The following is a 13,997-nucleotide window of genomic DNA, read 5'->3' on the forward strand; positions in this document are numbered from 1 at the left end:
TAAATAATCAAGGCTACTTAGTACTTCAGTTTGTTTGTTTTTAAGTAGGATATTTCTTCAAAGAATATGACAATTAGTCCCTACATTTGTTTTGTTGTGGTTATTGTTTCCATGTTCCATTCAAGATGCAGCTACAAGTAATAAAATGAAAATCTATATTAAATAGTAAGATTTGTTTCAATTTTCGTGAACACTTTAAATATATATTTTTAAATCACATTTGAAAAGGTGGTTATATAAGTTAAATTAAAAAACATTAAAGCCAAAGCTTGAAAGTTGGACTTACATTACCGGAATGTTCCCAATTTGCTTCCGGATGTTCTTTTGCTTCCGACATGTTCGGACCCGGAGGAAGGCTGGGGCTGAAGGCCATGAGGTCCGTCTTGGGCGCGCCCTCCCCAGAGCACACCCGCGGCCGCCTCTGCTGCGAGGCCGACCAGCTGCCCCCCGCGCCCGGGCACACCAGCCTGGGCTGCCCCGGCCCGCACGCGGCCCCGCTCGGCGCCGCCGAGCACCGCACGGCCGTGTACAGCAGCAGCGTGAGCACCAGCAGGCTGGACACCGCGCAGATGGCGACGATCAGGTACACGTTCACGTCCACCAGCGCCGCCCCGGGGCCCGCGGCGCCCGCAGACGCCGACACAGAGGCCTTGGGCGCCTGGCCGCCGTCCACCAGCGACAGCAGCACGGTGGCCGTGGCCACCAGCGCCGGCTCGCCGTGGTCCTTCACCAGCACCAGCAGGCGCTGGCGCGGCGCGTCCGACTCGTCCAGGGCGCGCGTCGTGCTGATCTCGCCCGTGTACAGCCCCACGCGGAACGGGCTGCGCGCGCCGCCCGCCGCCGCCTGCAGCTCGTAACACAGCCACGCGTTGTAGCCCGAGTCCGCGTCCACCGCGCGCACCTTCGCCACCACCTGGCCCGCGCCCACCGACCGCCACACCAGCTCGCTCGGCCCGCCCGCCCCGCCGCCCGCCCCGGGCGGCAGCAGCGCGGGCGCGTGGTCGTTCTCGTCCAGCACGAACACCTGCAGCGTCACGGTGCTGCCCAGAGGCGGCGCGCCCGCGTCGCGCGCGCTCACCTGGAACTGCAGCAGCTCCAGCTCCTCGCGGTCCAGGGGCTGCAGCGCGTACACGCGGCCGCTCTCCGCGTGCACGGACACGTAGCTCGACAGCGCGCGCTCGCCCGCCCGCCGCTCCACCAGCGAGTAGGACACCAGCGCGTTCTCCTGCGCGTCCCGGTCGCGCGCCGACACCGTGAAGATGTGGCAGCCGGGCGGGTTGTTCTCCTTCACGAACACCGTGTACTCGCGCTGCGCGAACTCCGGCGCGTTGTCGTTCACGTCGGCCACCTCCACGGACACGCTGGCTGTGGCCGACAGTGAAGGCGAGCCCCCGTCCCGCGCGGTCACCACCACAGCATAGTCCGCCACGCTCTCGCGGTCCAGGGCGCTGTCCAGCACCAGCGAATAGTAATTCTTGAAGGTGGACACCAGCTTGAAGGGAACGTGGGGTGACAGGGTGCAGGTCACCTGCCCGTTGACACCGGAGTCGGGGTCGGACACGGAGATGAAGGCCAGGACTGTGCTGAGGGGAGCGTCCTCTCTGACGGGCAAAGACAGGGACGTGACCTCCAGTTCCGGAGCATTGTCATTGACATCCAGCACTTTCACCAGAACCTTGCAGTGATTTGACATTGGAGGAGTTCCTTTATCAACTGCTTTTACTTGAATTTCGTAGGATTTTGTTTCTTCATAATCCAGCCTACCAATTAGCCTAATTTCTCCTGAGCTGGAATCAATCTTGAAGTTCTTTCTAATGTTAAGAGGAACATCACTGCTGAAGAAAAAGACAATTTCTCCATTTACACCTTCGTCAGCGTCAGAGGCATTTAATGTGGTCACTAATGTTCCATTTGCCGTAGTTTCTAATAAGTGGACTCTGTACACGGCCTGAGCAAATAATGGGGCGTTATCATTAACGTCAAGCACCGTGATCAGCAATTGAACTGTACCTTCCAGCTCAGGTTTGCCCCCATCAGTGGCTGTCAACAATAAATGAAGTTCTGGTGTTTCTTCTCTATCCAAAGATTTCTTCAATTCAAGCGCAAGTGACTTACTCAGGTCGTCACTTGCCTCTATATCCAAAGAGAAATAATCACTGGGACTGAGAGTATACGTTAGAAGAGAGTTAGCACCAATGTCCGCGTCAGCAGCGCCCTCTACCGGGAAACGCGAATCCAGCAGCCTAGATTCCGGAATCAATAACCTTTGTTCTCTCTCTCTGAAGACTGGGGGATTGTCGTTAATGTCCGTCACCTCCACCTCCACGTGGAAAACCTGAGGAGGCCTCTCCACGATCACCTCCAGGTGGATGCTGCACTCCGCGCTGCGCCCGCACAGCTCCTCGCGGTCGATCCGAGAATTCACAAACAAAATGCCGTTCTGCAGATTTACCTCCAGAAGGTCCCCGCGGCCTTTGGACGCCACCCGGAACAGGCGCGACACCAGCTCCGCCACCTCCAGCCCCAGATCCTGCGCGATGCGACCCACGAAGGTGCCGTGCTTGGCCTCCTCGGGGACCGAGTAGTGGACCTGGCTGATCGCAGCCTCCCAGAGCGAGAAGAGCAGAAGCGAGAGCAGCAGGCGCCGGGCTCCCTTGCCTCCTCGCCTGGGATACAGCATCGCAAAAGCGCTACACCTTTCGTACCTCTTTCACCTTACTTCAAAATCATGCCTTTTTACTTCATATTTTTAATAATTTATCTCCTTAGCGTTTCTGTCTTCTCTCGGGCGGTGACAAAATGGAGCTTCCTCCTTTTGTATTGGCGATCAGTACATTTACATTGTCAAGACTTTGTGGTATACAGCGACATCATGTGGCTGATAGTGTAGAATTTGGAGCTACTCATTGATTTCCAAAAGTCTCTATATTCATTTGGAATTTACTGAAGGCAATCTTTCAATTTTATGTCCTTTTAAAGTCCCAGACATTTTAAATGTCATTTGAGAGTACGTAATTCAATATTTCCTTTAAGACTATTGCAGTTGGATTTGGGGAAATCACGATATGCACAAATAACTAAATCTTTTTATTTAAAATAACCTATCAGCTCATATGTTTGTATTATTAAATACTCATAACTGCACACTGTAGTTTTAAAATAAGGCACTTAGACCACTAAAATTCACCTTATCCTAGGATAGTTTCGGTGTTTATTTTTTAAATCATATATCATTACCAAGTACTTACATATGAAATATTTACAAATTTTGATGAAATATATTTAAGATTCTTTCAATGTATAAAAAACCATTTTCTGGTATTTAAATCATACAATAATGATATTTGGAACATTTTCCTTTGTTGCTTGTTATATAACTTTTAAGTCATTAATCCAAATTGAATTAGTGTCCACTGAACCTTCATTCCTATGTCAAATTTTAAGGAACTTACACATTTTTAACTTTTTCTTATTAAGACAAAACATTCTCATATTTCAGTTAAATAATATTGAATCAATATAAAGTACATATATCTGAAAATTTGATAATCCATTGTCAACATTTTAAATGTAAATCTAATGTAATTATGTTTTCAGAAGAAACTATTTGAGAAAAACATATTAATAAATTTCTTTTTCAGCTTCAGTTCAGTTCATAATAAGAATCCCATAGCTAAATCAAAATTTGAGTATGTGATTGTAAACTATCACTAGCTGATTTTTATTTTATTTTATTTTATTTTTTTAAATATATCTTTATTGATTTCAGAGAGAGAAAGAGAGAGAGATGAGAGATAGAAACATCAATGATGAGAGAGTCACTGATCGGCTGCAGCCCGCAACTCGGGCATGTGCCCTGACCGGAAATCAAACCCCAATTGCCTGGATCCTAGGTCAATGCTCAACCGCTGAGCCACGCCCAGCCGGGCTAGCCAATTTTTAAAAGAATGTCCTTAACATTTCTACTGCCAGCACTATAAAAATTTAAGGATATTAATATTAATAAGGATTAATCTATTATATCTTCCTAATCAGAAAGCCCAAATCATTGTTTAAATTGATAATTAAAATACAAATGATAATATTTTAATTTTTAAATATAAGCATATAATTTCAATAGCTCAGTGTAATAATTACTTAATTACAAAAGGTACAGCAACATAAGATACTTCAATATCCTCTTATTCTCAAAATGAAGCAAATTCAGAATTTAGAACTTTTTTAAATATCAGATTTAAACAATACCAGCAATACTTGGAAGTACAAGGTACTTTAATGTATTATAAATTTCCTTGGGATACATTTTATTACTACTAAGAAAACAGAATAAATGCTAACTGTAATCCACTGGCATTCAAATATCTTAAACATAAAACTGTTGAATTAAACATACTTTATTTTCTACAGTTAAAAGCTTATTTTACCTTTTAAGATGTACCTAATTTAACTGAAAATTATATAATTATCAAGCATTAATACTGAGAACTACAATGATCCTTAAATATAATTTCAACCACAAACCATATTATATTGTTTCATCCTCTGTCTTTCTTTTGATGAAAAATGCTCAATTTGAAGATATTCTCAATATTAGAAAAATGTAATTACAATAACCAGATGACACTTAACTGAACAAAAGAGTACTTGACCATGGACTTTATTATCATGGTAATGATCATGAAAATAAAAGGCTACACACTGCTATCCTCAAGGAAAAGACAAATGAAAGTATAGATTCCTTGAAAAAGTATTATCAGACAGAGCTGTTTATAAAAAGCAGTGTTTGGCTCAGCCATTGAGCGTCGACCTGGGATCCAGGCGATCGGGGTTCGATTCCCCGTCAGGGCACATGCCAGGGTTGTGGGCTTGGTCCCCAGTCCGGGGCCTGCAAGAGGCGGCTTGTAGCTCTCTCTCTCCTTCTCCTTTCCTCTCTCTGAAATCAATAAAGATGTATTTTGAAAAATAATAATAATAAATAAAAATAAAAAGCAGTGTTTGGCCCCAGCTGGTTTGGCTCAGTGGTTAGAGCATTGGTTTGTGGACTGAAGGGTCCCAGATTCAATTCCAGCCATGGGCATGTACCTCAGTTGCAGGCTTCATCCCCAGTTGGAGCGAGTGCAAGAGTCAACCAATCTATGTGTCTCTCTCTCATGTTAATGTTCCTCTTTTTTTCTCTCTCCTTTCCACTCTCTCTGAAAAGCAATGGAAAAATATCTTCAGGTGAGGATAAAATAATAATAATAATAATAAATAAAAATTAAAAGGCTGTGTTTGTATGTTACTGAAGTTAAGCTGATATAAACCCAAATTAGAGTGTTATAACTTTAAGATAATAAATGCAATCTCCATAATAACCACAAAGAAAATAGCTATAGAATCTGAAGAGACCTATAACCATTAAGGGAACTGAATCAGCAATTTTAAAACTCTGACAAAGAGAAGCCCTTGAACCAGTGGCTTCACTAGTGAATTCTACCAAGCATTTAAAAAAGAAATAATGCCAATCTTTCTCAAACTTCTTCAAAAATTGAAAAGAAGGGAACACTTTCTAACTCCTTCTGAGGCCAACATTACCCTAATACCAAAGCCAGACAAAGACACTACAAGAAAATAAAGCTATAGCTCAATATTCCTTATGAAAGTTGGTACTAAAATATCCTCAAAAAATATTTAAAAACAGGATTCAACAGTATGTTAAAAGGATTGTACACCATAAGCAAGTGGGATTTATTCCTGGAATATAAGGATGTTTCAACATCAATCAATCAATCAATGTAAGACACCACATTAACAAAATGAACAAAAACCTACATGATCATATTAATAAATACATTAAAAGCCTTTCACAAAATTCAAAACCCTTTTATGAAAAAAGCACTAAATATCTTAGGAATAGAAGGAAACTACCTCAATGTAATAAAATGCAATCCATGAAAAACCCAGAATGAACATCATCTTTGATAGTGAAAGATTGAAAGCTTTTCCTCTATAAGGAACAAGGAAATAATTCCTGCTTTGACCTCTTCTATTCAACAAAGTAATGGAAACTCTAGCCAGAAGAAGAAGGTGAGAAAAATAACTAAGAGGCATTCAAATTGGTTAGAAAGAAGTAAAAGTATCTCTGTTCACAGATTACATGGTCTTTTATGTAGAAAACCCTAAAGATCACAAACAAAAACCTTGCAATTAATAAATGAATTCAACTAAGTATCAGGAAACAAAGTCAACACACACAAAAATCAGTTACATTACTATACACTAAGAATGAACAATCTAAATAAGAAATTAAGAAAGCAGTTCCATTTAGAATATCATAAAAAAATACTTAGAAGTTAATTGAGGTGAAAGATCTGTATGATGAAAAATACAAAAACATTTCTGAAAGAAATTAAAGAATACTCAAATAATGGAAAGACAACTCATGTTCATGGATTGGGAGACTGATTTTTGTTATGATGTCAATAACACCCAAATTGATCTACAGATTTAATGTAATGCTTATCAAAATCCCAATGATGTTTTTTGAGTACTAGAAAAACCCATCTAAAAATCCATATGGAACCTCAAGGGACCCCAAGTAGCCAAAACAATCCTGAAAAAGAACAAAGCTGGAGGACTCACACTTCATAATTTCAAAACTTACTACAAAGCTACAGTAATCAAAACAGTGTAGTACTGGCATAAAGACAAATACATAGACCAATGGAATTAAATAGAGGGCCCAGAAATAAACCTTCACATATATAGTCAAATAATTTTAAACAAGGATGCCAGAACAACTCGATCGGAGGAAAGACAATCATTTCAAAAAATGGTGCTAGGAAAATAGAAAGGTCACATGCAAAAGAATGAAGTCCTACCTTTACCTAATGCCACATATGAAAATTAACTCAAAATGGATTCATGACCTAAATATAAGACCTAAAATGATAAAATTCTTTGAAAACATACTGTAAAAACTTCATGGTGCTGGATTTGGCAATGATTTTTTAAAAATGATACCAAAGGCACAGGCAACAAAATAAAAAAAATAGACAAATTAGACTTCATAAAAATTAAACAGCCCTGCTGGTGTGACTCAGTGGTTGAGCATCGACCCATGAACCAAGAGGTCTGTGGTTCGATTCCCAGTAAGAGCACATGCCCAGGTTTCAGGCTCTATCTCCAGTAGGAGGCATGCAGGAGGCAGCTGATCAATGTTTCTCTCTCATCAATGTTTCTAACTCTCTATCCCTCTCCCTTCCTCTCTCTAAAAAATCAATAAAAATAATATTAAAAGATTAAACATTTTTTCCATCAAGGACTTCCAGTATCCAGTTCCAAATGTAAGGGGCTTGGAAATAACCACTCCATCCTAACAGCAAGTATAAAGCTGATCAGACTGAAGAATCAGCAACTTTTCTTGGATGTGTAAGAGAGGGGAGGACATAGGGCAAAGCATAGTAGGGACATAGATAGGGAAATAACAAAAGTCACAGATTACTGGTGCAGAGATTTAAGAGCAGAAACCATTGTGGAACCAGTGCCAGAGTAGTAAAATGTGAACTGTAATTTACAAATTGCTGGAGGCTAACTGTGGATAAGTCTGAGAGTTGAAAACTCCATGTGGGAGCAGTCATGGGGGCTCTCACAATATTTTGAGGTTTACCTCCAGGATCTTGACCAGATTCCCATAGTAAATATCAGAGAAAAATCTCCTCATGCTTCTGGCAGTGGGAGGGGAAAAGAAATCATTTTGGAAAACAAAAAGTGCTCCATTTTTATTAACAAGACCTTCACTTAAGGGAAACTAATTAATGAGAAACCTGTTTTATTATTATCAGAGCCTAACAGGTCTGAAGGAAGGGAAATAACAAACTCCAACATGTTCTAGCCTCCCATGAGGGATATGGAAAATATCCAACTCCAGTACATTCTAGCCATCCTGCCCCACCTAGTGGGAGAGAAAAAACTGGGAAACACTTGTGAAATTCACAGTCCAAAAGCATAAGCTAACTAAAAAACTGAGAGTTAATCATAGGACTATAGAATGCTTTCCCTCTTCACATACTTCACCACTATGTTAATACAGGGCTATTACAGCAGTTCCTTATATCTGGTACATCATGTTCAGTGATCAAGAAAAAATTATGAGACATACCAAAAGGGAAAGAAACAACCCCCCCCCACACACACACACACAATTTGAAGAGACAGAACATATATCATAACCAGACATGACAGGGATTTGGAATTATCATATGGGGAATTTAAAACTATAATTAATATGCTAGGGACTCTAGTGGATAAGAAGACAGAATGCAAGAACAGATGGAAAATGTAAAGAGAGAGATGGGAATACTAAGAAAGAACCAAGAAGAAATACTAAAGATAAAAAACACTGTAACACTGAAGAATGTGTTTAATGGACTCATTAGTAGGCTGGACATGGATGAGGAAAGCATCTCTGAGCTAGAGGATATATTAACAGACTCTTTGAAAACCAAAAAGCAAAGAGAATAAAAACTGAAAAAGGCAGAACAGAACAGAATATCCAAGGGCTGTGGGACAACATACCAGAGAAAGAAAGCGAGAAAAGAATAGAAGAAATATTTGAAATAATAATAACTGAGAATTTTCACCCAAATTAATGTCAGACACAAAATCACAGATCCAGGAAGCTCAGATAACACCAGGCAGAATAAATGCCAAAAAATCTACACCTATGCATATCAATTTTAAACTAAAGAAAAATCAAAGATTTTTTAAAATTCTGAATGAAACCAGAGGAGGAGAAAAACACCCTCATGACTTCTCTTTAGAGACCATGAGAACTTCCTCAACTTGATAAAGAGCTTTCATGAAAAACCTACAGCTAACATTATACTTAATAATGAAGAATCAAATGTTTTCACCCTAACATTGGGAAAAAGACCAATATCTGATTTCACTACTCTTATTTAGCATAGTGCCAGAAGTTCTACCCTGTGCAATAAAGCAAGAAAGGAAATAAGAGACATACTAGGAAGGAAAAAAGAAAATTATCCCTATTACAGATAACACAATTGTGTACATTAAAATCCCAAGGAATAAAAAACCTCTCCTAGATAAGTGAGTTAAGCAATGTCACGAAAAAACAAGATAAACATACAAAAATAAATTGTATCTTCATATACTAACAATAAAAATATACATACCAAAATTAAATTTAAAATACCATTTATATTAGCTCACAAAAAGATACGTAGGTATAAATGTAACAAAATATGTACAGGACTTGCATTCTGAAAACTACACAAATTGTTGAAAGAAATCAAATACCTAAACAGAGAACATATATTGTGTTTGTAAATTGAATGATTCAACATGCCATAGGGGGATGTCAATTTTCCCTGAATTAATATTTAGATTTAACACCATTATTATCAAAGTCCCAATAAGATTTTTCTGTAGATATAGACAAGATTATTTGGAATGGCAAAGGAACCAGAATACCTAAAACAATTTTTAAAAACAAGAAATAAGTAGAAGTAATCCATTACCTTATTTTAAGATTTATTATATAGCTACAGATATCAAGACTGTGGTATTGGCAAATGAATAGACATAGATCAATGGAACAAATTAAAGAATCCAAAAATAGTTACATGTAAGGGTGCAGAACTAACTGAATTTTGACAAAGGTGCAAAAGCAATTAAATGCAGGAAAGATAGCTTTTTCAACAAATGGTGTTGGAGCAATTGGACTTTATTAGGCAAAAAGTAAAAAACAAAACAAAAACCTTGACTTACCTAAGTCTCATATCTTATACTAAAATTAATTCAAAATGGATCACAAACTTAAAAGTAGAACATAAAATTCCAAAACTTTTATAAAAAATATGGGAGAAAACCTTCAGTATGCAAGGGTAGGCAAAGAGTTCTTAGATTTGATGCCAAAAGTACAGTTTATAAAGGGGAAACAATGATCAATTGAACCTCATAAAAATTTAAGAACTTTTACTCTGTGAAATACCACATTGTGAGTATGAGGAAAAAAAGCTAAAAATTTTTGGAGAAAGTTTTTGAGCACAAAAACTTTGTATATGACAAAGAACTTGTATCTAGAATATATAATGAACAATCAAAACTCAATAGTAAAACCAAAAAAAACCCCTCAACAGTAAACAATCAAACAGCCCAATGAGAACCTGGGCAAAAGACATAAAGGAACATTTCACCAAAGAAGATATACAGATGACAAAGAAACACATGAAAACATTTTCAACACCAGTAGCTATTGGAGAAATGCAAATTAAAATTACAATGAGATATCATTACACATCTATCAGAATGGCTAAAAAAAGTGTAACATCAAATATTAGCAATAATGCAGAGAATCTAGATCATTTATAAACAGCTGGTGAGGGTGTAAACTAACATAGCCACTCTGGAAAACAGTTTGGCAGATTCTTTTTAAAAATAAATATATTGCCCTGGCTAGTGTGATCAGTGTTTAGAGCATCTGTCCATACACCAAAGGGTCCCAGGTTTGATTCCCGGTCAAGGGCAGTACCTGGGCTGCAGGTCTTACTCCAGGTCCAGGTCCAGGTCTGGGCATGTGTGGGAGGCAACTGACCAATGTTTCTCTCATATTGATCTCTCTCTCTCTCATAGAAGTTCTGGAAAACACTCAAAGGTTTACAGCAAACAAGCAAATGTCCATCAGGAAATAGCTATCTTCAATATGATACAAAAGTTTTATGGTGTTTTTACTCACATTTCCCCACTCCTTCCCAGGCACAGCATCAAAATTAGCCATAAACAGATGGCCCCATGGTTCCTAATTGCCTCCCTTAAGCCAAAGAACAGCAGACCTTATTCTCAAGTTATTGGATTTGTCTGCTCTAACTTGCTTGGGAGATACCTAAAAGACTGAAGCAAGGCACTTCTTTGTTTTGTGTAACTCAGAGTGCAGGTGGGAAAAGTTTCAGGCACTGTTCATAAAAACTACTAGGTGATCCACAAACCTGCAGACACCTGTGGCAAGAGATTATGCATATAGTCATACAATAGACCACCTAAACCTAAGAGAAGGTGGGATAAGACTTTTTAAAATTAAGACATTCAAAAACAGCTGCATATATGGGAGAAATGAGAAAGACATGTGTCCATAAAAGTCCTGAGAAGACCTTAAGCTATCATCTTGGGCTAATCCCTATGTACAGAACAAACCCAGCTAAGTGTTAGTGTCTCAGCACAGAAACAGAGTCAACCTACTAAGACTGGGAGAAGTGGCTATTCTATCTGTCTTTCTCTTTCTTTATTTCTCTCTTTCTCTCTCATTTTTATTCTTGTTTGTTTGTTTGTTTGGTTTGGGTCCTAATACTCAGGGAAATCTCTGTCAAAACATTATTTGAAGACTTTAGTGGTCATACTCAACATGAAATAGTCTTAAAAAGCTTGCAAAAGTATCAAAACAAAAAGTCTAACATAGCCTTCAACATTAAAAAAATCCAGCAAACTCTTGGGAAGGGGTGGGAGGATAATCTGATTTCCACAGTTACTACTAATAATAGCTAAATGCCCAATTTAAAAAAAAAATTACAAGGCATCAAACAAACAGAAATACATGGCTTATTCAAAAGGACAAAGTTAATAGGCAGAAATCATTCCTGAGGAAGTGTACACATTGGATTTCATGGACAAAGACTTCAAAATAATTGTTTTAAATATGCTAAAAAAGCTAAGAGGAAAATGGATGAAAAGGTAAGAGAAATCAGGAGAATGATATATGAACAAATAAATATCAACACAGAAATAGAAATCATGAGAAGGAACCAAACAAAATCTGGAGCTGAAAAATACAGTAACAGAAATGAAAAATTCACCAGAGGAGTTCAACAACAGATATGAGTAGACAGAAGAAAGAACCAGCAAACTTGAAGACAGGACAATGGAATTTATTGTCTGACAGACAGAAAGAAAAAGATTGAAGAAAATTAAATGAAGCCTATGTGTAAGTAAGCCCTGACAGTTTTTCTTTCCTTTTTTTTTTTTTGTAATGCAATTACCTGACTTAAGCTTTGATGGCTGAGGTATCCAATTCAAAGACAGCTATCTTAAATAAAAACATTGCCAGGCACATGATTAGATAAAAAACCAGGTCTCCTGCCCCCCCCACACACACACACATACACACACACCAAGGCTCTTTTGTTTAGATGCTATATCTTGGTTGATTTTGATAACTGACCATTTGGGCCACTTTTTTTTCATTCTGTCTGTGCTTTACATTCACACTCATGTTTTGTTTTGTTTTGTTTTGTTTTATTAAAGTAGAACTGCCATATATCTTATTAATTTCAGGTGTGCATCATAGTAATTCAATATGTATATACATTACAAAATGATCATTACATTAAGTCTGGTTATGATCTGTCACCATATAAAGTTATTACAATATTATTAACATATTCCCTATGCTGTACATTACACCCCATGACTAAGTTTATAACCAGAACTTTGTACCTTTTAAACCTCTACACCTATTTCACCCACCCATCCCCATCCCTTTCACCTCTGGTAACCACCAGTTGTTTCCTGTATCTATGAGTCTGTTTCTGTTTTGTTTTGCATTTTTAGATTCCACATATAAGTAATATCACATGGTATTTGCCTTTCTCAGACATTTTATTTAGCAAATTATCCTCTAGGTCCATCCATGTTCTTGCAAATTACTGATCTTATGTTTTAAATACACCAATAAAGAGTAAGCCCATGAAAACCTAGGCCACCACCCTCAACCCAATAATAGCATAATTTCAGGCTCTCTCTCTCCACCCCCCATCTCCTCCTCCCTCCCTCCCTATGAACTCACTATGTGGCCCCAGATATAATTTCCAGGTCCTATAAGTAATAAACTTATTTTTTCAAAGTTTCCTGATCGTTATTGCTGAAGGGCACCTTGAAATCATAAGAACTACTAGGGTCAGTCCAACCACAACACTGGTTATTGATAGAATGAGACCAGCATAAAGCACCAAGAAACTTATGGGATACCATTTTTTTAGGCAGATAAAAAAATATATATGAATTATTGGAATACCAGAAGGACAAGAGAAAGGGAAATGGGTAGAAAATTAATTTGAAAAAATAATGGCCAAAAACATCCCAAAGTTGACGAAATATATACCTTGAAATACAAGATTATCAGTGAACTCCAAGTAGGGAAAATCTAAAGAATAAGACACATTATAATCAACCTTATAATCAAAGTATCAAAAGACAAAGAGAGAATCTTGAAAGCAGCAAAAATAGAAGCTACTCAGCATATACAAGGGATGCTCAATACAATTATCAGCTGAATTCATATCAGAAACTTTAGAAGCCAGAATTCAGTGGGATGATATATTTACAGTTTGGTGGGGGCAAAGTGTCAACCAAGAATTAAATATCTAGGTACCATATGCTAGGCCATAAAGCAAGCCTAAAAAATTTAAAATAATTAAACTAATAAAGGATGTTCCTCTTTATTGGATATTGGAAATTAATAACAGGAAGAAATTTGGGACATTTGAAAAAATTAGACAATACACTAAAAAATAACCAATGCTTTAAAGAAGAAATGTCAAAAGAAATAAGACAACAGTTTGATGTAAATTAAAATATACAACACACCAAAACTTGTGGGAGACAAGTGCTTACAGGAAAATTTATAGCTGTAAACAGCTATATTCAAAAAGAAGAATGATCTCAAATCAATAAACTAAACTTCCACCTTAAGATACTAAAGGGAAAAAAGAAAAGCAAACTAAATCCAAAGTAAACAGAAGGAAGAAAATAATAAGAATTAGAGTGGATATTGATAAACTAGAATATAGAATAAAGTAAATAATGATGAAACCAAATGTTAGTTCTTTGAAAAGATCAATAAGATTGACAAACCTTTACCTAGACTGACAAAGAAAAAAAGAGAGAAGAATCAAATTACTAAGATCAGAAATAAAAGAGGAGACATTAGTCAGTTGTATTTATTT

General features: G+C 38.1%; 1 protein-coding gene across 2 annotated transcripts in view; it reads right to left on the reverse strand.

Annotated features, from left to right (window-relative positions):
- LOC308555968 (protocadherin alpha-C2) overlaps nucleotides 1-2,680 on the reverse strand; it is a gene marked incomplete at its 5' end in the record, with an annotated part of 195,225 nt that extends 192,545 nt beyond the window's left edge. The window contains one exon of one of the 2 annotated variants that reach the window (XM_081134804.1): nucleotides 1,079-2,680. In XM_081134804.1, the coding sequence (XP_080990930.1) occupies nucleotides 1,079-2,680 (1,602 nt within the window). Of the gene's footprint in view, nucleotides 1-286 lie in introns of both variants that reach the window. The other variant, XM_081134810.1, reaches the window with a different exon arrangement.
- Between the last annotated feature and the right edge of the window lie 11,317 nt (nucleotides 2,681-13,997).

The sequence above is a fragment of the Miniopterus schreibersii genome, assembly GCF_964146895.1.
Source record: "Miniopterus schreibersii genome assembly, chromosome: 4".
Classification (NCBI taxonomy): Eukaryota; Metazoa; Chordata; class Mammalia; order Chiroptera; family Miniopteridae; genus Miniopterus; species Miniopterus schreibersii.